The sequence below is a fragment of the Oryzias latipes genome, chromosome 19, assembly GCF_053564925.1.
Source record: "Oryzias latipes strain Hd-rR chromosome 19, Olatipes_Hd-rR_3.1".
In the NCBI taxonomy this organism is placed as follows: domain Eukaryota; kingdom Metazoa; phylum Chordata; class Actinopteri; order Beloniformes; family Adrianichthyidae; genus Oryzias; species Oryzias latipes.
In genome coordinates, this window is record NC_136255.1 from 26500707 (window position 1) to 26524970 (window position 24264).

Genomic DNA, 24264 nt, shown 5'->3' on the forward strand with positions numbered 1-24264 from the left:
GAATCAACTTTCATTCAGAAAACTAAGGGAAAGTTTCTGGGTTTTGAGTAAACAAACAAAAACAAAAAGAAGTATTTCAGATGACATGCAGAAAAACTATCCTCAATATTAAATTCAATTTCATTTATATAGCCCAATAATACAACTGCAGTCGCCTCAATGGGCTTCATACCTGTAATTGTATGAGAACATGAAGTCAGTCATAAAATGCAATAGGTTATAGTTAAACTAAACTAAACAGACAAAACTAAACTGGGCATCTCTGCCCTTAGACGTCCTTCTCTGTAAGGAAAAACTCCTAGAGGAAAATAGATTCCGGGGGGAAAAAAAAGCAGAAACCTCGGGGGTGTCCACTTGAAGTCAGAAGAAACTTGGTGTGAAAGTCAAAGTGGTGCAAATCTGGTGAATCTGGCTCCAGGCTTTTTCTTTCACAGCTCTATTCTGATAAATTGGCACTTCAGTGAATTGATAAAGGAAGCTACCCATACGTCACTACCTATCCGAGTCCCTAAATGGACCTAAAAACTTGGGTTGTGATATGTGAACACAAGAATTGTGAATGTGGAAGCCCAAAACGCACATATATGCGTGCTTGATGGGCTTTTCATTGGAAGTGGTTGGTTGAAGACGTGTTTCTGAGCCTGGTGTGCTTCAGACAGGAAGTAGACCAGTATAGCGGCTCTGTGACCTGGCTTTCAGTGTGTGGTGTGAGCATTGTGCTTTCCAGTAAAAACATCCAGATCTGGAAACACAGACGGAAAGACAGAGACAAAATAAGAAATGAGTTTTTCCCTCTTCAGCCCTTCTAACAGTTTTGGATCTCGACATGTTAAGAGGATTAGGACATTTAAAAACAGACTATTGATGTTTTTTTTATCATGTGTATGAAAAAAACATATTGTAGGTCAGAGTCATAAACGATTAATGTTTAATAGATTTTTTTAGACCTAGTGAAGAAACAATGTGATCAAAGGTTGAGCGAATCGTTGACATTTGGGCTATAAATACTGCTTAGAAACTTCAGATGAAACGGTCATTTCAGAGAAAGTAACTATCAAGGTGAGTTACATTCATGATTGTTTTTCATTATCATGGACTTGTGTATGTTGTCGATTCTTCTAGAAACTTTTCTTCTTTTTCATTTTTGTTTTAAATCTTAAAGTTTCAGGGGAATACACCAAGTTTACATGGTTATTTTCATTTTGCTCAATGATTCAGTTCACTTTTGTGAAACAAACTCTGTTTTTTTTTTTGTGAGGGTAGATGTGGGCCATAAAGGATTATCAGGAAGTGATCTTGCAGTGAGATGCTTTGTGATCTGGTTTTCCTCCAGGTTGTTTTTCTCAGCTGTTGCTGCTTTACTGTCTCTGAGAAATGTTTCCTCTCTGCATGATCTCTGTGCTGAAACCAGATGAAAGCCTCTTCACTGTTGCCAGTCCTGGTCCTCTTCCTGGCTCCAGTGTTGACCAGCTCGGGCCTCATCCTTCCTCTGGACTGCAGCGACATCTACAACCATAACACCAGCCAACCCAGTGGCGTTTACACCATCTATCCCATCGGAGCCACATCTGCTGTCCAGGTACGCTGATGTCTCCGGTGGACAAGAGACCCCCTAAAAGTGGTCCCTCAGTGACTGAAGGTTCCTGACTGAGGATTGTTGTCTTTTTGGTTGTGATGGTGACTAAATAAGTGCTTGGTGTTGATGTGTGTGTTCACGTGTGTGTGCAGGTGTACTGTGACATGGAATCACTTGGAGGACGGTGGACAGTGAGTATTTGAACTAGTCCAGTTTGGTTTCCACTCAGTGCTTTGTTCACCAGTTGCCCTCCTTTTCTCTCCCTCAGGTGTTCCAGAGCAGAGTAGATGGTTCTGTGAACTTCTACAGACCCTGGGATCACTATAAGACAGGCTTTGGTTCCGCTGCGACAGAGTTCTGGCTCGGTGAGACGTGAACTTTAACCCCACAGAGACTTTATGGACAGCTGTTACACCGGAAAGCTCTAAGGGATTTTTGTGCTTTCAGGTCTGGAGAATATTTTTAACCTCTGTTTGAGGAAAAAGTATGAGCTTCTGGTCATCATGGAGGACTTTGAAGGAAACTCGGCATATGCGTCCTATTCGTCATTCTTTGTGGGCCCAGAGGCTGATGGATACAGACTCCAGGTGACGGGTTTCACTGAGGGAGATGCAGGTGGGTGTCAGAGCAGAAAAAGTGGTTCCAGAGGCTAAAAGGAAAAAGGCAAAGCAATAAAAAAACTATTTTAGGATGGTATTTATTTCCACTGTTTACTTGCTGCTAATCTGTTTGTTTTTGTGACGTCCTCTGAATAGGAGATGCTCTGAGCGTTCACAACGGACACATGTTTTCCACCTTCGACAAAGACCAGGACGGCTCTCAGGTCAACTGTGCCAGATTATATTTAGGGGCGTTCTGGTACGGGGACTGTCAAAACGCAAACCCTAACGGGGTTTATTCTTGGGGGGCTGAAGGCTCAATTCATGGTGTTGGAGTGGAGTGGTCCGACTGGAAGGGCTCTAATTACTCTCTGAAGAGCATCAGCATGAGGATCCGTCCTGTGCAGTGAATCCGTGCAGCTTGGTCTGTTCTGTGGATCACAGATTCAATAAATCAGAAACTTTGAATTGACTTTAATTACGATGATTTCTTTTTTCTGCTGACACTAAATAAGAAGCCAACTGTTGATTGTGTTGCTCTTGTTTTTGGAAGATCCTCACCTTCTATTTGAGGAGTCACCACTGCCCTCTAGTGGTCACAATGACAAGATACCATTTTATTTTTATTCATATCAGAATCAGAGTCAAAGGGATTTTTTAAATCATTTTTAAAAGTTGCTTCACTGATATGAAGATTGATGTTGTTTGTTGTTAAAGAAACTACAATTTAAATCATGATCTAATGAAAATATTCTTAAAGTGTCAGAATTAAACACGTTTGATGTTATTTGTTTAGAAATAATAAACATTTATGACACCTGTGTGTGAGCAAGTTTTTAACAGAAGCTACTTCCAATGTGTGGGTGTGATAGCAGGAAAACTCATGATAATTGGAGAGTTAAGAGAGAAAGGTAAAGGACCCCTTGTGACCCCGTAACCTCCATGACCCCATAACCTAGAAAGGGAAAGACGGATTAAGAAAATGGATGGATGCATGGATGGAAGGTAAAGGACCAGAAACACAAAACAGGATGATTATATTTGACATAACGGGGTCAGATGGCACGAGACCACCATGTGGAAACTCGGTTGTCTTTTTAAGGACAATGAAATGGTTTTGAAATCAAATTCAGTACTGTACTGACATTTTATATGGTCTGTTATTGTGGATACATTATTTTATTTATCAACCCCTTTTATTTGGGTTATTGAGTACCTTAGGGTGAAATCTGACGCAGGAGGACTTTTAGCTCAGGAGGTCCAGCATCCGACTCCAGTCCGACAGGCAAAATCCAAATCCAAAAATACAGGAACAGTTAGGAAATGGGACAAAACTCATAAGTCATGGCAGAAAACGAGTCAGAACGTTCAAAAAACACACAAGACGAGTCAGGCTGAAGGAAAAGGCTGCAGGGGCTTTACACTCTGGCACCTGGTGAAGTGAGAGAGCTGCTACAGCTGAAATGACTGAAGCCATGACACCTGTACAGGTGCTGCAGGTGTTTGGGTTGTCCGGGTCTGTGGAGGGGCGTGGAGGAGCAGCTTCATCTTAAGCAGACAGCAGGTGTGTCTTACATTTCCTGTGAGGCTTGTTGTGACGCCACTGTCTTGTGTGTGGTAAGCGTATCGTGAAGTATTCATAAGGATAGTGGAAGCTGAAGACACTGATTATGTACGGGTCGTCCTTACACCACGCTCTGGGGGGGAAGTATTTGTCCCTGACTGACCTGAAGCAAATCCTGCAAGAATGGGGTGTGCATAGGAAGACCGTTGGATGTTCACACAAACTACACTCTGACTTCCTGATTTCTAGCAGTCAGGCTGCAGCAGGGAGTGTTCACTATGACCTGTGGCCTGCAGCATGTGCATTGGCGTTTTCTCTCTACATGAGCGATCCACAACCTTCATATTTAATGAAGACCACCCACACCTGCAGACAGGCTGTATCCACCCACAAGGGCAGTGGGGACTGAGGCTTAAGCTGGTAGTGCATCTATGTGCCTGAGCTGTGGGATGGGTGCTATTTACACCAAGAGAATTGGTGGGAGTGGACACATGGAGGGTGCATGGCTGGGCTTTCCCAAAATGGTGGTGGTTAACTGAAACAGGTTTCAGGTGCGGGTTAGGCCCCTCTGCAGCTTCACAATGTGGAGACAACCTCTCCAGAAAGGCCTATGAAATTGTTTTGCAGAATAGAAATCCTGTGATTACACATTTGTGCCCTAGGTGTGCCAGAACACAAAACCTCATACTGTGTTCCTGTTACACATGTACAGCTATTGGACTATTTTAAGTGCATCCATGAATGGGGTTGTTGATGTTTGTGAAAATAAGAGCTGACTTTTCAAAAGATTCCTCTCAAGTAAACAGAGAAATTTATCAATGCATTTGCTCAATTTGAGTGAACGTCCGGTAAACTTTGTTCACTGGCAAACAGAAGAATGCTTCCTTAAAAATGCAGAGAGTATTACTAAATAGAAGCAGATGTTATCAGCAGTAAGGAGAAGTGAAATGAAGTCAGAAAGGGCGTTTTCTTCATCCAGGCTCTTATTTTGAAATTCCTTCTGTTCCACAGTTTCAGACTTTGATTCCTGAAACACCAAGAAGCAGCTCCAGGACTGATCTTCTGCGACTGAAGCAAAGAGCTTGAAGAAGGTCAAAGGTCAGAGGATTTTTCTCCTAAAATCAAACTTTACTGACATCACCTGTGTTTGCTTCTCTGTGCAAATAATCTGTAATTATATAATCTGATGCACTTCAAACTAAAAAACTGCGATAAAATATCACACAGTTTTAGCGCCTAAATTTGACATTAAATTCTTAAGTTTATATTTTTAATCATCAGATCTTTTGGATGAATAAATTAGTTCATCTGTACTCTTCTGTAGTTTTATGGTTTCAGTTAGAAACAGCAAGAAAAAGACAAAAAAGAAATTGAAGTGTAAAAATATTACTTTTAAATTATTATTGATTTTTTTAAATGAAAGATAAACAAATAAACTGAGATTTAAAAAAGGTACAAACGTTGTAGCTGATTCATTGCAAACAATTTATGAATATTATGGTTTTGAAGTCAACAGAAGATTTATATTTTTTTGGTTTATTTGGCAACAACAAAGCTTTTTTGGACATTTAGAAAATCGAAAATTAAATGAAAAAATAATTCCAGAAGTACAGAGGACAGACTGCAGGTTCACTGGAATATTGACGGATTTAAAGACGAGTTACTGTTGGAACTTTGTTGACATTCTGTGTCTGTAGAAGCTTTAGTGTTTCTGTATTTTCATGTGTGACTCTCAGATGTGTGTTTTTCTGCTGCTTTTGGATGGAAACAGATGCAAAGTGCTGCTCTGCTGTCAGTCCTGGTCCTGGTTCCACAGCTGGTGGGCGGTCTTCCTGGGGTTCCTCCTGTGGACTGCAGTGATATCTACGACCAGGACAACAGCAGAGCCAGTGGAGTTTACACCGTCTATCCCATAGAAGACACATATGGGGTCCAGGTACGCTCTCCCACTTTCAGCTCATGATGGACACTTATGGAGAAAACAGACATTTTTAGAAACATGGCTAGCTTTAGTACAAGTTGGTGTTATTTTTCATGATCGTGATAGAAAAACGTACAACATGAGCTTATTAAAAGCTGAAAGTGAGAAAATGAAACAAAATAATGTTTCTGTGTTTGATTAGTCAATCAAAACACTAAGAGTTGGGTTACCTAAATAAGTGTGTATGTGTGTGTGTGTGTGTCTGTCTCTGTGTGTGTGTGTGTGTCTCTGTGTGTGTGTGTGTGGGTGTGTGTGTGTGTGTGTGTGTGTGTGTGTGTGTGTGTGTGTGTGTGTGTGGGTGTGTGTGTGTGTGTGTGTGTGTGTGTGTGTGTGTGTGTGTGTGTGTGTGTGTGTGTGTGTGTGTGTGTGTCTGTCTCCAGGTGTACTGCGACATGGATTCCCTCGGAGGACAGTGGATGGTGAGAACCTGACCTGCTCCCTTTCAGCTGTCTGATGAATCATCCGGTTCACTTCTGTCCTGTTCCCTCAGGTCTTCCAGAGGAGGATGGACGGTTCTCTGAACTTCTACAGACCCTGGATTATTACAGGACGGGCTTTGGTTCTGCTGATGGAGAGATCTGGTTGGGTGAGATAGAAATCAAAGCAATGCGTTGATGCCAATGTTGGTGCTAACACCTTCCTGGGTTTCAGGTCTGGAGAATCTCTTCCAGCTCTGTTTGAGGAAAAAATATGAGCTGCTGGTCGACATGGAGGACTTTGAAGGAAACAAGGCGTGCGCTCGCTACTCCTCCTTCTCCATTGGTCCAGAGGATGAAGGATACAAACTGGAGGTGACGGGATTCACTGATGGAGGAGCAGGTAGGTCTCTGATCAGAAACACTTGGACACCAGGAGAAATGGAGTTTTGAGAACAACAGAGCTAAGAAACTGTTCAAAGGAGCGTTTGCAGCATCAAGATGAGCGTTATTGTCACAAAGAAACAGAAAGTTGGGCTGGCCACTGCCTTGCTCCTCCCTGGACTAACCGTGGGCCGGGCGGATGGCTGCCTGGAGTGCGGAGCGGGTCTCCCTTGGGGGGTCCTGGCTCGTACCTGGGGCTGGGGCGGGGGGATGCCCGGAACTCCTGGGTGGTGGTGGGGTGCTCGTCTGGGGCTGTGGGCATCCTTCTCCGGTGGGGCCCTGCGTTGGGCTCTCCCTGCGCGGCGGGGGGGCTGCTCTCCTGGTTGGGCTGGGGCGGCGCTCTCTTTCCCTCCGTGCCTCCCTGGCCTCTGGCTCTGGGGGCCTCGCGGCGGTCCTGCTGGCCCTGGCCTTGGTTGCGGGTTTGGTCGCCCGGGGGGCGGTTGTTCCCTGCCTGTTCCCGTGTGGCGTTGGGGGGATTCCGGCTGCCGCTGCTGCTGCGGCGGGGGTCTGGGTGTGGGGGTGGCTGGGCGCTCCTCCTCCTTCTTTTCACGTTCCACCATCCATTTTAGAAGAACATGAACACTCACCTGAGCACAGGTGTTAGCTCACCTTTGCATGTTTGCATGCAGTTTGCATGACTGAATGACTGAAATATTTCACACTAGTTGGTTTTAAGGCATAAGTATGCCTGTGAACACTATCTGTTTTGTGTACATGTTGACATGTGGACATTTTTGCAGCTAGCAGGTATGTTGATAACATTTCAGTGTGTGTGTGGACAGGCTCCGCCCTTTTTGTACTACATTTGAACCTTACCATAATGATTAACAACCAGTAAACTTGTTGCTTTATGCTGCTTCATGGTCTTATCCCCCTTCCCCTCCTATTATCACCCCCCTACCCCCCCCCCTCTCTCTAACGTCCCTCTCTCTTCTTCCCTTCTTTCCTTTTCCGTATGGTCCAACACAAAAGATTTTCAAACATGGTTGAAATTAATAAAGTTTGGCCTCAATTACAAAAGGGGTTTATTCAGTCATACCTCTGGTTTGTCTGAAGATGAATAACCCCTCTTGTTAAAGTAAAATATGTCCAACACAAGAGGCCCTCAGCTCTCATCTGTCTGCCCAGCTGTTGGACAGGACAAGTTTAAAAAATAAATAAATAAATAAATGGTTTTACATTTAAAAAAAAAGAAAAAAAGAAACAGAAAGTTGAAACATTTTACTCTAGAAAACAGATTCTGTAGAATCTACAAAGTTTAGATCTGCTATGAACGCAGGAAGCTTAAACACAAAGTGATAAATGTGTGTTTGTGTTTCTGCAGGAGACTCTCTGAGCCCCTACAGTGGAATGAAGTTCTCCACCTTTGACAAAGACCAGGACAACGACCGACGCAACTGTGCAAGAAATCTATTAGGGGCATTCTGGTATCGTGGCTGTCACGATACAAACCCTAATGGCATTTATCGTTGGGGGAGAGATTCTGACCCTGAGGCATTTGGAGTGAATTGGTCCAAATGGAAGGGTTGGAACTATTCTCTGAAGAGAATCAGCTTTAAGATCCGTCCTGTGAAATAAATCTGGAGGACAAACGTTCAATAGTGCAGCTTGGTCTGCTGTGTATAAATAATCTGTAGAATCATTCAATCATAAACTGACCTCAATAGAACTGATTGTGAGCAGCTGCTGGCTGTAAGTTTGATTCAAGTTTGATGTAAAAACTGAACATTGTTGTCATTAAAGAAGCAAAGCAGAGATGTTTCCACTTTGATTTTGAATTCTCTGGGCTGCTGGCTGAAATCCTGCTTAAATATGATCAAGTTCTTATTGTTGGAGATTTTAATATACATGTGTGCTGTCCAGACCATACAATGTCTAAGGACTTTTTAAGTCTTATTGACTCTTTTAATATTGTTCAGCATGTGTCTGAACCCACGCAGGAACGTGGACACACTCTTGATCTGTTGCTAACATATGGACTCTCTGTTTCTGACCTGGTGATATGTGATGCAGTGTTTTCAGATCATATGCCTGTTTTATTTGACATCACTCTGCCCTGTAGCCCCTGTAGGCCTCGAGCTCCGGCTCGGTGGGTCCGTATCATCAATCCTTCCACTGCAGCACTTTTCTCTGCTTCTTTTAATCAAACCAGTGTCATCCCACAGTCCACATGTTATAGTACGGATGAGCTCAGCTCCTGGTTACACTCCACCTGCCTGACAGTACTGGATGCAGTGGTTCCACTTAAATCCAGGCAACCTAAAGTTAAAGCTGAGCCGTGGTTGAACAACGTAACTCGTGCTGCTAGACGTGAGCGAAGAAAAGCTGAACGGAAGTTTAAAAAGGACAAGCTAGAGGTGTCACTACAGATGTTGAAGGACAGCTGGCATCATTATCAGGCTACTGTAAAAGAGGCAAAAAGGGAGCATCCTGTTAAACCGACACAACCCCCGTGTCCTGTTTAGCACCATAGATGCAGCTCTTAATGCCCCCAAGTCTGTCTATGTCCAACCTACGCTGGAGACATGTGAAACCTTCCTTAAGTTTTTTGTGGACAAGGTGAATAATGTCAGGGCCCTCATATCACCACCTGGATTTGACCCCTCTGTTGTTGTGTCTTGCTCTGTAACATTTGACCAGTTTGAACCTGTGACTCTGTCCGTTTTATATGAGACTGTGAAACACCTAAAGCCCTCAGGTTCCCCCTCTGATGCGGTTCCACCCCGATTATTTAAAGAAGTTATCACTACTCTGGGACCTGCAGTTCTTGCTGTTGTAAATGGCAGCCTTTCCTCTAGTGTGTTCCCTAGAAACTGTAAACATGCTACAGTTTAGCCACTGATCAAGAAGCCTAACCTGGATCCCTCTGTGTTGTCAAATTTTAGGCCTATTTCCAAACTCCCCTTCCTCTGGAAGATTCTGGAAAAAATTGTGTACGTCCAATTGAAGGATTTTTTAGATGAAAATGGCAACCTTGAGGTTTTCCAGTCTGGCTTCAGATACACAGCACAGAGTCAGCTCTGCTCAGGGTGTTTAACGACATCCTCTTAGCTACAGATGCTGGGGACCATGTGGTTCTGGTACTACTGGATCTTACGGCTGCCTTCGACACACTGGATCACAACATCTTGATCTCCCGGTTACAGCAACTTGTAGGCATCCGTGTCACTGCGCTGCAGTGCTTCAGGTCATATTTAGAAGATAGAACATTTTATGTAAACCTCAATAGTGTTCAATCTTCCTCTGCTCCTTTACTGTACGGCAGGGGTGTCCAAACTACGGCCCGCGGGCAAACTGTGGTCCGCCGGCCGTAGTTGGCCCGCAACACATTTTGAAAATATAATTGAATATGGCCCGCACATGGCGCTTGAGCTCAACTCTGTTGCACTTCTCAGTTTCAACACTAGATGGAGTCGGTCACAGAAAGGTGTGTTGCGGAGTGGGTGTGTGCTGAGCAGGGCGCGTGCCACAAGAGAGAGGGGGAGGAGCGCGTGCAGGTGGAGATGGGTGTGTGAGAACGGAGCAGTGTGGGGGGGTCGATATATTGTGTGTTCAGAGCACGAAGCATTTTAATAATTAGAAGGTGTTCCCCCCCAGAATAACTGTTTAGAGTTGTTCTTAATCCACTCTGTGGCTGAGGTTTCCGAACGGAAGAGTGAACCCTGAAGGAGAATCGCCTTCGGCCCTGGAGGAAATCTCCCCATCGCTTCTGACCATAGTCTGAAAGAGAGAAAAGCAAAGAGAAGTCCCACGCAGGAAAGGTTCAACAGGTGCTTCTCCACTAAACAAAATTAAGCAAAGAAGAATATTTACCACGAGTCACCAGAAATGGCAGCACCGAAGAAACGCAAGATAGCAAGTGAGTGTAGAAGATTTCAAACACTGTGGGAAAATGAATATTTCTTTAAGTAGATCAACGGACAGTGTGTCTGTTTGATTTGCACTGAAGATGTTGCTGTGATGAAAGATGAAAATGTCCGTCGGCACTATGAGACAAAGCATCAGAGCAGCTACGCTTCGTACATGGGTGCCGAACGAGCACAGAAATTCAAGCAAATGCCAGCTAGCCTGCAAGCTCAACAACAGTTTTTTCCCATCGCGGTGAGTCAACACACGCCGTCCATCCAGGCCTCCTTCACTATCTTCCTGTGTTATTAGCAGCGTTACACGAGGGGTTGCCGCCTGCCTGTCTCTCCTAATAATGGCCATCACGTCTCCCCACAGGCTTTATGCAAAGGTCACAGGCTTAGGAAGTAAAGGAAGCTCCTATGAGCTGTCTCCGTTTGACACCTACAAGGATGCTGTTCGCAAAGCCATGTTTGCATGCTTCACAGAGATAGAGTGAACCTAAAAGGTGAAGAAAATGCATTCTGAACTGTGAAAAAGTATTCCTTTAATGTAAAAAAGAACTTGTTGTTTTGTTTTTGGATTTTTTTCTTTTTGTTCATAGCTGCATATTTAGTCACAGAGTGTAATTGTAAAATGAAGCTTTTTAAATTGTGTGCGTTTAATGTTAAAATTGTCCTTGTTGGTCCCCCATAAGCCCCGTTTTTTTTGGTCTACTTTTCTGAGAAAACAGTCGACGTTTTATAAACTACAAAATCCTGCACTCTGACAGTCAACCACACTAACGGCTACGTATGTAAAGATCTGCTGGCTTCAGCTGCTCAATAAACCTGTTCTGAACTGCCTGGTTGGAATGAGGTTTCATTGTCTGAGTGAATGTTTCATTTTGACGTGTGCTTGTTTTATGTGGCACAGATCAGCATCTCTGCTCCCACTAAGAGCAATGTTTTTCACATTATAGGTGAGTTAGAAATACACAGTAATCATGTGTCAATATGTCACCTCTTGTGTGCGGCCCGGACCTTTGCTCATTTTTCTGTATTTGGCCCTCACCAAAAAAACTTTGGACACCCCTGCTGTACGGGGTCCCGCAGGGTTCAGTCCTTGGACCTCGGCTTTTCTCCCTTTACTTACTCCCCCTGGGTTCCATTCTTAGAAAGCATAACTGTGCTTTTCATTGCTATGCGGATGATACCCAGATATACGTGCCAATAACAAAGAAGGATGCCCACTCCATCAGCCCTTTAATTAAGTGCTTGGAGGATTTAAAAATCTGGATGGCTCTTACATTTTCTCCACCTCAATGAGGAAAAGACAGAGGTGATTGTCTTCAGTCCCAGTGTAAACAGTGAGTCACACCCAATAGCTCTGGGCTCTCTCACTCAATCGGTGAAATCTACTGTCACAAACTTAGGAGTGAAGATCGACAATGGGTTTAATTTGGACAAGCAGATCCGTTCGGTGGTAAGATCCAGCTTCTTTCAGTTAAGGCAGCTGGCTAAAGTCAAATCGTTTTTATCAAGAAAGCACTTTGAAACAGTAATCCAGGCCTTTGTTATAACTCGGATGGATTACTGTACTTTACTTTGGTGTCCCTCACTCATCCTTGTCCCGTCTCCAGCTGGTGCAGAACGCTGCTGCACGCTTGTTAACTGGAACGTGGAAGAGAGAGCATATCACACTAGTTCTGGCTGACTGTCCATTTTAGATTTTTTTTTAAAACTCTTTTATTTGTTTTTAAGTCTTTAAATGGTCTGGCTCCGCCCTACCTCTCTGAGCTGCTACACCTGCATTCTTTCACCCTTTCCGCTCACTTAGATCAGCTGACCAGCTGCTCCTGGATGAAGGACACGGCGGAAACTCAGAGGGGATAGAGCATTTGCCGTTGCTGGCCCCAGTGTGTGGAATGCACTCCTTATGCAGGTTAGGCAGGCCTGTTCACTGAATGATTTTAAATCCAAGTTAAAACTCACCTTTTCTCCCTGGCTTTTAACTCAGTGTGAGTTGATGTTTTTATAGGTTTTATTTATTTATTTATTTTATTGGTTTTATTTATTTTTATTTAATGTATCGATTTTTATTTATTTTATTCTGTTTGTTTTAGTTTTTTTTTATTTTTTATTCTGCATTGTTCAGCACTTTGGTCAGCTTCTGCTGTTTTAACAGTGCTTTATAAATAAAGTTGACTTGACTTGACTTGACTTGACTTGCTTTTATTTCCAGAATGAATCTCTTTGACCTCTTGTTCAAGTTCATGTGTAGAAAGTCTGATTTGCCAGCATCCTGTCAGGGGCCGCCATATTGATCCAGCTTTCACTGATTCACTCAGGTGTTTTGGCAGAGAGTTTCACACTGGAAGCCCTTTCTGGACACAAACCTGTATTTTATCTAGAATGGGGACAGGAATAGGGAGACCCAGACTAAGGCCCCTTTTAGCTACATAGTTAGGCAGTAGGGTAGGGACTAACCTAAGAAAGAAGCAACCCTTGGTTCCTGTGTGCCGAAGCCTTCCAGCCGCTACAAAGTTGCTTTAAAATTAAATAAACCAAACTATATAAAATAAAAATAATATTTGGATTGAGGTACCGTAGCTTTATTTTACTTTAACATAAAAACAACCAAGTGCATCAGAATGGACAACACACACGTGACTATCTTACCAGGAAGATAAATAAAACCAGAAATCTGGAAAACACTGTTCAGTACCAGGTATTTCTCTCTGAGTCATACTGGTCAAAGTTTTGGCTAAAGATGTCCTGGATGTCTGGATGTCCGGGATGTCTATATATATATATATATATATATATATATATATATATAAATATATATATATATATATATATATATATATACGCCCCCTCTTTCCAGGTATCTGTTGTAGCCACTCCTCCAGCTTGGGGGTTACTGCCCTGAGTGCTCCAATTACCACAGGCACCACTTTCACCTTCACTTTCCAGGCTTTCTCCAGTTCTTCTCTAAGTTCCTGGTATTTCTCCAGTTTCTCATGTTCCTTCTTCCTGATGTTCCCATAGCTTGGCACTGCCACATCCACCACAACGGCTTTCCTCTGTTCTTTATCCACCACTACAATGTCTGGTTGGTTCGCCATTACCATCCTATCAGTCTGGATCTGGAAGTCCCACAGGATCTTTGCCCTCTCATTCTCTACCACCTTCGGAGGTGTTTCCCATTTTGACTGGGTTTCCAGTCCATATTCTGCACACATGTTCCTGTATATTATTCCAGCCACTTGATTGTGGCGCTCCATGTCTGCTTTACCTGCCAGCATCTTACACCCTGCAGTTATGTGCTGGATTGTTTCAGGCGCTTCTTTGCACAGCCTACACCTTGGGTCTTGTCTGGTGACGTAGATCTACACCTTGGGTCTTGTCTGGTGTGGTAGATCTACACCTTGGGTCTTGTCTGGTGTGGTAGAGCTACACCTTGGGTCTTGTCTGGTGTGGTAGATCTACACCTTGGGTCTTGTCTGGTGTGGTAGAGCTACACCTTGGGTCTTGTCTGGTGTGGTAGATCTGAGCCTCTATCGCTCTGGTGCTTAGGGCTTGTTCCTGAGCTGCCTGGATGAGCGCTTCAGTGCTGTCCTGTAGGCCAGCCCTTTCTAGCCATTGGTAGGACTTCTTGATATCAGCCACTTCAGTTATGGTCCGGTGGTACATCCCATGCAGGGGTTTGTCCTCCCATGAGGATCTGTCCTCCAGCACTGTATCCTCTGTTCTCCATTGCCTGAGACATTCACTGAGCACACTGTCAGTTGGGGCCTTGAGCTTGATGTACTCATGCATCTTGGATGTTTCATCCTGATAGTGTCTTCTACGCTCACTATTCCTCGGCCTCCTTCCTTGCGGCTAGCATACAGTCTCAGGGTGCTGGATTTGGGATGGAACCCTCCATGCATGGTGAGGAGCTTTCGTGTTTTAACATCCGTGGTCTGTATCTCTTCCTTTGGCCATCTTATTATTCCTGCAGGGTATCTGATACCTGGCAGTGCATAGCTGTTTATTGCCCAGGTCTTATTTTTGCAATTGAGCTGGCATCTCAGGACTGGCCATACTCGTTGGAGGTATTTAGCTGTTGCAGCTTTCCTTGTTGCCTGCTCCAGGTTGCCATTTGCCTGCAGAATTCCAAGGTACTTGTAACTGTCCTCGATGTCTGCTATTGTTCCTTCTGGGAGTGAGACCCCTCCTGTGTGGACTACCTTGCTTCTCTTTGTCACCATCCGGCTGCATTTCTCGAGCCCGAATGGCATCCCAATGTCAGTACTGTAGATCCTGGTGGTGTGGATCAGGGAGTCAATGTCACGCTCGCTCTTAGCATATAGCTTGATGTCATCTATGTAGAGGAGGTGACTGTTGGTCCCATTTCTGAGTCGGTATCCATAGCCAGTCTTGTTGATTATTTGGCTGAGGGGGTTGAGACCTATGCAGAACAGCAGTGGGGACAGAGCATCACCTTGGTATATCCCACATTTGATGGACACTTGTGCAAGTGGCTTCCCATTGGCTTCAAGGGTGGTTTTCCACAGCTTCATTGAGTTTCCTATGAAGGCTCTTAGAGTCCTGTTGATGTTGTACAGCTCCAAGAATTCATTGATCCACGTGTGTGGCATTGAGTCATAGGTCTTCTTGTAATCAATCCAGGCTGTGCACAGGTTGGTGTGTCGTGACTTGCAGTCTTGAGCGACTGTTCTTTCCACCGGGAGTTGGTGTTTGGCTCCTCTGGAGTCTCTATCTTCTGTGTTTTACTCATGAATTGATCCATGTGCCTATTTATCTTGGTTGCAATGATGCCTGACATGAGCTTCCATGTTGTGGAGAGACAGGTTATTGGCCGGTAGTTGGATGGGGCTGCACCCTTTGAGAGTTCCTTCTGGATCAGGATCGTTCGCCCTTCCGTTAGCCAATCGGGGTGAGTCCCATCTCTTAGCAGCTTGTTCATTTGTGCTGCCAGGTGCTCGTGGAGTGCGGTAAGCTTCTTTAGCCAGTAGGCATGTATCATGTCAGGGCCCGGTGCTGTCCAGTTCTTTATACCTGAGACTCTTTCTTGGATGTCTGCCACTGTGATGGTTACTGGATTCTGTTCAGGGAGGTTGCCATGTTCTTTTCTCAGAGAGACCAGCCACTGGGCATTGCTGTTATGTGCTGTCTGTTTCTCCCATATACTTTTCCAGTACTGTTAAGTTTCTAGCCTTGGTGGGTCTGCTCAGGCTGTTTTGACCCTGCCACTTTTGCAGGTTGAGTTGCGAAGATACTGTTTATTCGTCTGGCTTCATTGTCTCTTGTGTACCTCTTTAGGCAGCTGCTAAAGGCTAGGAGCCTTTGTTTGGCAGTTTCCAGTGGTTCAGGTATGGGCATCTGGCTGTATCTCATAGGTACTTGCTTTCTCATTGTACCTCTTTCAGCCTCTGTCAGCTTACTCACATCCTTCTGAGTTGCCTTGATTTTGGCCTCTAACCGTTGCTTCCATGGTGGGTACTGTTTTCTTCCATGGTTGCTCTTATAGCCAAGCATCTCAAGGATCAATGCTGCTGAAGTGTAAACCAGTTCATTGGTTTCTGTTAAGGTTGTGGTAGGAATTGCCCTCAATGCTTCATTCTGTCATGGTTTGAGTTTCTTTTGTATTGGTTTTTGCTTTCTGTCTTGTTCTGTCACGGTTGAGTTCTGTTTCCTGTTTTATTTTGAAAGGTGTTCTGTTTTGTCATGTTCCTGAGTTTTACTTCCTTGATCCTATCTGTCCTGATCATGTTCACTTGTGTTTTGTCTGCCCTGTCTGTATTTAAGTCTCGTTTCTTCCTTCCTCTTGTGCTGGTCCATTAACGTCTCATGTAACGTCACTATTGTCTTTAAAGTCTCTTTGTCCCTGACTCCCTTCATGCCATGTCTCATGCTTTGCCACAGTAAGTTTAGTTTCGGTTTTGTTATCCTGCTCAGGCAGCGCCTTTTGTTTTGCATTAAATCCCCTTGCCCTTCAACCGTGTGCCTCCGCCTCTGCATTTGGGTCCTTCACCTGGTGCAGTGTGGTGTGGCTTAGACCAGGCCTTAGACCAGTCTCACACACACACCAACGCACACACACACGCACACACTGAAGGAGGAGGGTTTGGGGAAGAGAAGGAGGGAGTTAAAATTGTGTGCCCTGTCTAGGCTACCCCACCTTGGTGGGACACAGCCTTGGTAGATAGATAGATAGTATCGTAAATTTTCCAGACCAATCACTGTCTGACACGTCATCAGACCAACACACAGCCAATCACATATCGTGACGTCAGCACTAGTCGAAGGACCCCGAACGGAAGTTCCAGGCCGAACGGTTTTATATATATATATATATATATTTGTGTGTGTGTGTGTGTGTGTGTGTGTGTGTGTGTGTGTGTGTGTGTATATATATATGTGTGTATAATCTATGTTGTAGACTATTTGGGAATTTTAAGAACATAGCTTTTGTGATAAATGAGGAAGAACTGCTTGGCTTGAGAGAGATGCTTCAGATCATTTGAAGGAAATTCATTTCTTTGATGCTAAAATGACATTTTTAAACATCACAGCTCTTTAAAAGATCTATGTGCAAGAATGGACCAAAATACCAGCTACACTGTTCTTTTAAACCTGCTGAACATCTACAGGAAAACCTTTATCAACATATTTTCTCTTTCATTATGTAAATAAACTGTTTATAAATCAAATTGTGATTTCCTAGATGTTTTTTTTTACTGACATGCAATGCAAGCCTCGGCCCAGCCTTTCACATCTTTACGCAACCCAGCCCACACACAATGGGAACTAACCAGCTTCACTAACACACATACACCTGGGTGCGAGAGGGAATGGACAGATTCAAAAATGCATTGCCGCCATCCCGCAGGAACCACCAGCAAAGGCCGTCCTGTGGAAACGTCGCACAGGAGAGTTAGATCGCCATCTTGCCACTCAACCTCCTCGAGCTTGAGGCCCGAACGGGCTGCATTGGGATTGGGTCCCGCTGGGTCCCGCGGGACCCAACCCAAATCTTGCGGGATTGGGCGGTTTCAATTGTGCTGCGGGCGGGAGTGGGCAGCAAAAAAAAAAAATCCTGCGGGGTCAGTGCTGCCATGAATATCTCATCAATATATATTAGCGGACTATGTTAGGCTGTGCGGCTGTTGGATTCTTATGTACTGAAGCTCAGTGAATGCAACGGGTAGAGACGCCCAATGGCCTCTGTCATCTAACCTGTTGTGGGATCAGTGCTGCGGGATCAGTGCTGCCATGAATATCTCATCAATATATATTAGCGGACTATGTTAGGCTGTGCGGCTGTTGGATTCTTATGTACTGACACTGCGCGAAAAGAGCCAGAATCCTCAATATCTGTTGTGGATACTTTCTTAAATATCTAAAGAATCTGGACCATTTCTAATGCATATCCAGACATGCAGCATATCTGAAGATATCCGGGCAAAAGATACTGGTTGTGTCTTATTTTGGTCATAGCCAAGTTCCGAATATGACCTGAAGTCAAATCTGGAAATATCTGGAGTAAAGATACTGAAGAAGGTAAATATCCTGTAGTATCTGTAGTGTATACTTATCTAAGTGTTGAGGCATTTCTGATGCATATCCTCCGTAGTTACCATTGCCGCTGTAGGTACCATAACCGTTCGGCCTGGAACTTCCGTTCGGGGTCCTTCGACTAGTGCTGACGTCACAATATGTGATTGGCTGTGTGTTGGTCTGATGACGTGTCAGACAGTGATTGGTCTGGAAAATTTACGATACTATCTATCTATCTACCAAGGCTGTGTCCCACCAAGGTGGGGTAGCCTAGACAGGGCACACAATTTTAACTCCCTCCTTCTCTTCCCCAAACCCTCCTCCTTCAGTGTGTGCGTGTGTGTGTGCGTTGGTGTGTGTGTGAGACTGGTCTAAGGCCTGGTCTAAGCCACACCACACTGCACCAGGGTCAGCTGCACACTCCAGTGTGGGCACCTCCACAGCAGGGCCTCAGCCAAGGCTGGTTTCCCCTTGCCGCTTCATCCCAAGACCAGGGGCCTCATTTCTAAAGGTTGCGTACGCACAAAAGAAGGCGTACGCCACTCTCTACGCAATAGTTGAGATTTATAAAAAGCAAACTTGACGGGAAAATGTGCGGTCCTTCACGCAAGCTCTGACCCAGGCGTACGCACAAAAACGGGTGAAATGAGAAACGGCGACGCCGTCGGCAGATGGAAGAAACACGTGAAAGTGAAAATGATAATACTGCCTCTCATAAATAACATGAAGACTTCACAAAGCAAGTCTTACAATTGACAGCCTACACGAACACCCGTTTGATCGATCAGCAGTGAAACAAACAAAAAAAATCAAACGAAAATTACAACAGAAATTCAAATGAACACATATTTGCAAAAAGGAAAGTGAAATATGTTCTGCAATATTGGCATGTTGTGCAATTCATCCTCATAAATAATGTACAAAACTGATTGTCCCGTCAATGTGTCCGTCTGGCGGAGCAGATATAGGTGCAATCAGACAGACAGATGGATAGATAGAGAGAAGCCAGTTTCTTTGTTGTGCATCTGCACTTTACTGTTGTTCATGTCTATGCACGGGACAGTGAGAAACGTAATTTCGATTTCTTTGTATGTCAAGCACATGTCAAGAAATTGACAAATAAACCTGACTTTGACTTTGACTTTGAGATGTATTAATTGTCCACTGGGGAAAGTTGTTTCCATAGTAAAACATTTCTTCATAAGCTACAGAATTATGGTATTCATGCATATGCCTTTAGTTTGTTTTATTTTTGATAAAACAATGTATGGCGTATGTCTCAACCATTCAGAAAGCAACAAGACATTACATTTGTGCTGAACAATTTCCAATTTCCACGTCGATTATTACCGACATCTGTAGCTTGTCAGATGTAATTAAATGGAGGGAAATAAAATGCCCCATCACAATGCGTAATGACGCACAATGGCTGATCTTGCGCTCTTAGAAGATGTGGCAAATGGAAGAATTCGGAGTGAACGCATCCTTAGACAGCAAGAAGACGTGCTGGCAAACGAGGACGACTGGCTTATGAGCCGGTTCCGACTTCCTCGAGCCGTCCTCTTGGACCTCTGCGGGCTTTTGGGGGTGTGTCACCCGGTGCATCTGGCCGTCGTGTCCCCCTGCGCCTCAGTCACCACTCCATTAAGGGATTCCCCAATTCTTGCCGCTTGTCTCTCATCAAGAGGGGTCAGCTCCGGCCCCCCCCCGTGGCAGAGACACTCTGGCGATGCAGCGCCAGACGTTTTTTCTGCCTGGACTTTGATGTCCGACCATCTCTTTTTTATTTAACCACGGTCCGAGGTTGTGAGGCTACAGCATTAACGGCGTCTGCCACTCACGTGGCTTTTTGGCATTAGTAATGCCCACACTGTGCCCTCCAAACAACATTATTCTCCTCTTTTCCACCTCGCCAACGATAACTTCTACTTCACATTGAGTGAAGTTACATTTTTTTCATTTCCTCTCGGTGTGTGCCATGGTTTCGCAATCAATGAATATTCATTTGTGGGCGTTTCACGGACTATTTATGGGCAACTATGGGCGTGTCATGAAGCCGCAAAAGCTGCGCTGCATTTAGAATCGGTTGTGATTTATTAAGGGAAAGATGCGTAGGATGTGCGTGCACACGGTTTTATAAATCTGAATATTTCTGTGCGTACGCACGTCCTATGTTTCATCCGTACGCCACTTCTGACGCAAATCCTACGCTAAGTTTTATAAATGAGGCCCCAGACCTCTACCACACCCATCCATTCATTCATACACAAACTCTCGCCACCCATCCCTGTCCTGAGCAGCCTCTCTCCCCCGCACCACAGTCATCCCTCTTGCATTCAGCGCTCTCCTTACACCCTCTGTCCATTCCATTCGTGGTCTTCCTCTCATTCTCACTCCGCTCACATCAGATTCATATACCCTTTTCACCAAACGCTCCCTTTCCATTCTTTGAACATGTCCAAACCATCCCAGTGCCTTTTGCTCTGCTCTATAGGCCAACTCTCGCATCACACCAGTTCTCTCTCGGATAACTTCATTTCTTGCACGATCCATACGCGTCACACCACACATTCTCCTAAACATCTCATCTCAACTACATTCAGCTTCCTCTTTTCCGCCACTTTCAGACTCCCTTTCAGCCCCATATAACGCTGCAGGCACCACCACACCCTCATAGAATCTCCGTTTCGCATCCTTTTCCAGTGATCTACATTCGATCACTCTCTTCATCCCCCCCCCCATATCTTTCGTACTTCGTTCATTCTACACTCTACCTCTCCACCTATTCCACCATCCACACAGACACACGACCCCAAATACTGAAAACACTCTACCTCCTCCAACAACTCCCCATTTAATGCCACATTCAATCTACGTTCACCCTTTAACCTCGTACACCTCATCACCTAACTCTCTTCCACATTCACCAATTTACGATACTACCATAGAAGAAAATATTATGACATCTGTTGTAAACGAACAGAGCTGTGAGTTAGTATTCGAAAGGTGCCTTTATTATTGTTATGATTATTATTGAATTCATGTTCTCTTATAGTTTTTTTAATCCGTGCACCCATTGCTTTATTATTGACAGAACGGACCCGGAAGGGCAACATTTAGCCGTGCTGACAAAAATTTCAGCCACGGCTGAACTTAAACTGGAGAAACGAGCGGATTGTGACAACATGTCTTTATAAAAATGACAAAGAATATTGTCAGACACAATTTATGAGGTTCCTTTAGGTTACAAAAGGGAACGTGAAATGAAAATACATAGAGCCTAAGCAGATGTCAACGCTACGTAGTTTGTCCAAGTGGGGTTACCGTAGTGTGACGTTATACTCAGTCGAAAGGACCCCGAACGGAAGTTCCAGGCTGAAAGGTTATGGTACCTACACCATATTTTGTGATATGTGCAAAGGCGATACTGCATTAGGACATGTATTGTCTCTGGATATTATATGTATCACTTGTTTGATAAGTGTCTTGCCTAGCAATTTATGTGCACAAGATAATTCAATAGCACGTATATTTTTTCCAGACATATATTGTTTATGACAAATTTGAATTACACATCTGATCTGTTAAGCTGAGTTTGCTCTGCACTTATATTTTCCCACAAATGTTTAAAAACAGGTGTGAAAAGTATTGACAAGTCAACCCAAGTTTGATTAAGATATACAGTAATATCCTCATTGCTTCATCAAAGGTAATAAATACTATGGCACTTCGGGCATACAACAAATTTTGCATTTTCAACACCCAATTTCTTCCTGAGCATGTATCAAGTGGCAGGAAAGTCTTTTGTGATGTTTGGTAAAACAGTATCTCATATTATACCAATAAAAAAAACATAAGAAACCTTTTAAAAAACTTTAGGATCTTTTTTTGGTAAGAAATCAATGATAACTGCTGCTCTGTTTAGTGTTTTCAGGGAGTGGGTGAAGAAAGTTTATTTTTTTTAACTTTATTGTTCAAAATGTAGGTACAGCCAGGAGAGCAAACATATTACATGCATTTTACACAAAAACATTCAGGTTTCCACAACTTTCATACCAACATACAGCTTTCTTAAGGCTTTTAGAGATTTAACTGAGATACATTTCAATTTTTTTGATTATCACGGGGAGGGGGATAGAAGATGAATAATATTAGCATTTATGAATATACAATTTGCCAAATATAATAATAACATTAATTATTAGTTTTTATTTGAGTCCAAGTTTTATTATAAAACCCAAAAATTATATATTCAAATTTCAGAGTGAAGTTGGGGTGAATATGATTTCTGATAAATTGTAAACACTTCTTCCAAAAAAAAATTCTAATTTCAGTACAATTCCAAAAAAGGATGGTTAATTGCTTTTGGATGTTCTTTGCAGAAGGGACAGTTAGGATCAATTTTTTAATGTATCTTAGCATGAATTGATTAGTGGGGTAACTTTTGTGAATGATTTTAAAAGAAACTTCTTTCATTTTTTATTTTATCATAGATTTTTGGGTCACACTCCAGCCCTTTCTCCAAATGCTGCCGGGAACAAAAAGTCTTCAGTAGTTTCGAAGCCGCAAAATAACACGAGGAGAACGAACGGCCGTGACGTGTTACCCGAGCTCCAGTAAAGTGAAATTTTTTTTTTTTTTTTTTTTTTAACTTGTCCTGTCCAACAGCTGGGCAGACAGATGAGAGCTGAGGGCCTCTTGTGTTGGACATATTTTACTTTAACAAGAGGGGTTATTAATCTTCAGACAAACCAAAGGTATGTCTGAATAAACCCCTTTTGTAATTGAGGCCAAACTTTATTAATTTCAATCATGTCTGAAAATCTTTGGTGATGGACCGGACGGAAAAGGAAAGAGGGGAAGAAGAGAGAGGGACGTTAGAAAGAGGGGGGGTAGGGGGTGATAATAGGAGGGGAAGGGGGATAAGACCATGAAGCAGCATAAAGCAACAAGTTTACTGGTTGTTAATCATTATGGTAAGGTTCAAATGTAGTACAAAAAGGGCGGAGCCTGTCCACACACACACTCAAATGTTATAAACACACCTGCTAGCTGCAAAAATGTCCACCTGTCGACATGTACACAAAACAGATAGTGTTCACAGGCATACTTATGCCTTAAAACCAACTAGTGTGAAATATTTCAGTCATTCAATCATGCAAACTGCATGCAAACATGCAAAGGTGAGCTAACACCAGTGCTCAGGTGAGTGTTTATGTTCTTCTAAAATGGATGGTGGAACGTGAAAAGAAGGAGGGAGAGTGCCCAGCCATCCCCACCCCAAGACCCCCACCGCAGCAGCAGCCGGAATCCCCCCATCGCCACAAGGGAACCGGCAGGGAACAACCGCCGCCCGGGCGACCAAGCCCGCCACCCAGGCCAGGGCCAGCAGGGCAGCCGCAAGGCCCCCAGAGCCAGAGAGCAGGGAGGCACGGAGGAAAAGAGAGCGCCGCCCCAGCCCAACCAGGAGAGCAGCCCCCCCGCCGCGCCGGGAGAACCCAACGCAGGGCCCCACCGGAGAAGGACGCCCACAGCCCCAGACGAGCACCCCACCACCACCCAGGAGTTCCGGGCATCCCCCCGCCCCAACCCCAGGTACGAGCCAGGACCCCCCAAGGGAGACCCGCTCCGCACTCCAGGCAGTCATCCGCCCGGCCCACGGTTGGTCCAGGGAGGAGCGAGGCAGGGGCCCGCCGCCCCCGCCCAGGAGGGGGGAACCCCGGGGAAAAAAGAGGGCCCACAAGGGGTGTTGTAAATATGGCCCGACCAGGCTCGGCCACAGTTGGAAATTTGGCGGGGCCCAGCAATCAGGAGCAAGGACCAGAACCCACCCCCCAGGGACACGAACACCCCCGGCTCAGATGTAATGTGAACCCCCCCACCGCGCGGAGAGAGCAGCGCCGGGCCCAGGAAGCCGGCACCCCGGGGACACGGCCGCCGTTGCAAAGGGGCCCGTACCCCCCACCAGGGAAGAGGCAGGGGACAGATGGTCCCAGGTCCCACCTTCCTTGCAAAATGTGTGTGCGTGTATGTGTGTTTGAGAGGGTGTGTGTGTGCATGTGTGTGTGTTTATGTTGGGATGTATATATTGAGGGGGGAGGGGTGTGTGTACTAAGGGGGGTGCAGTTAAAATTGGCGGGTAGGGCACTAAGGGGACATCTCCTGATTACTCACAGTGACGTCCCCTCACCCTCCCCACCAAGGGGCCCTAAATGTCTAAGGTGCGGTTAAAATTGGCGGGTAGGGTGCTAGGAGGACATCCGTCCTGGACATCCATCCAGTAAAGTG

General features: G+C 44.6%; 2 protein-coding genes and 1 pseudogene across 5 annotated transcripts in view; all 3 read left to right on the forward strand.

The window, feature by feature from the left end:
* The window catches only part of LOC101156467 (microfibril-associated glycoprotein 4), a 70329-nt gene that overhangs the window by 37229 nt on the left and 8836 nt on the right, over positions 1-24264 (forward strand). The gene's annotated exons all lie outside the window — the stretch shown is intronic.
* On the forward strand, positions 960-2996 carry LOC101165534 (microfibril-associated glycoprotein 4). Of its 2 annotated transcripts, none has more exons than XM_004085529.4 (6): positions 960-1059; positions 1412-1579; positions 1729-1767; positions 1845-1941; positions 2024-2191; positions 2332-2996. In XM_004085529.4, exons 2-6 carry the CDS (start codon positions 1412-1414, stop codon positions 2583-2585), a joined length of 726 nt encoding a protein of 241 aa, XP_004085577.3. In that variant the 5' UTR covers positions 960-1059; the 3' UTR covers positions 2586-2996. The 2 variants fall into 2 exon arrangements, with proteins under 2 accessions (XP_004085577.3, XP_078793264.1); XM_078937138.1 differs by lacking the exon at positions 960-1059 and adding an exon at positions 1292-1333.
* Positions 4741-8335, forward strand: LOC111946399 (microfibril-associated glycoprotein 4-like; annotated as a pseudogene). The gene is made up of 6 exons (XR_013651436.1): positions 4741-4837; positions 5511-5675; positions 6101-6139; positions 6211-6306; positions 6372-6539; positions 7905-8335. The product of XR_013651436.1 is annotated as a microfibril-associated glycoprotein 4-like (transcript).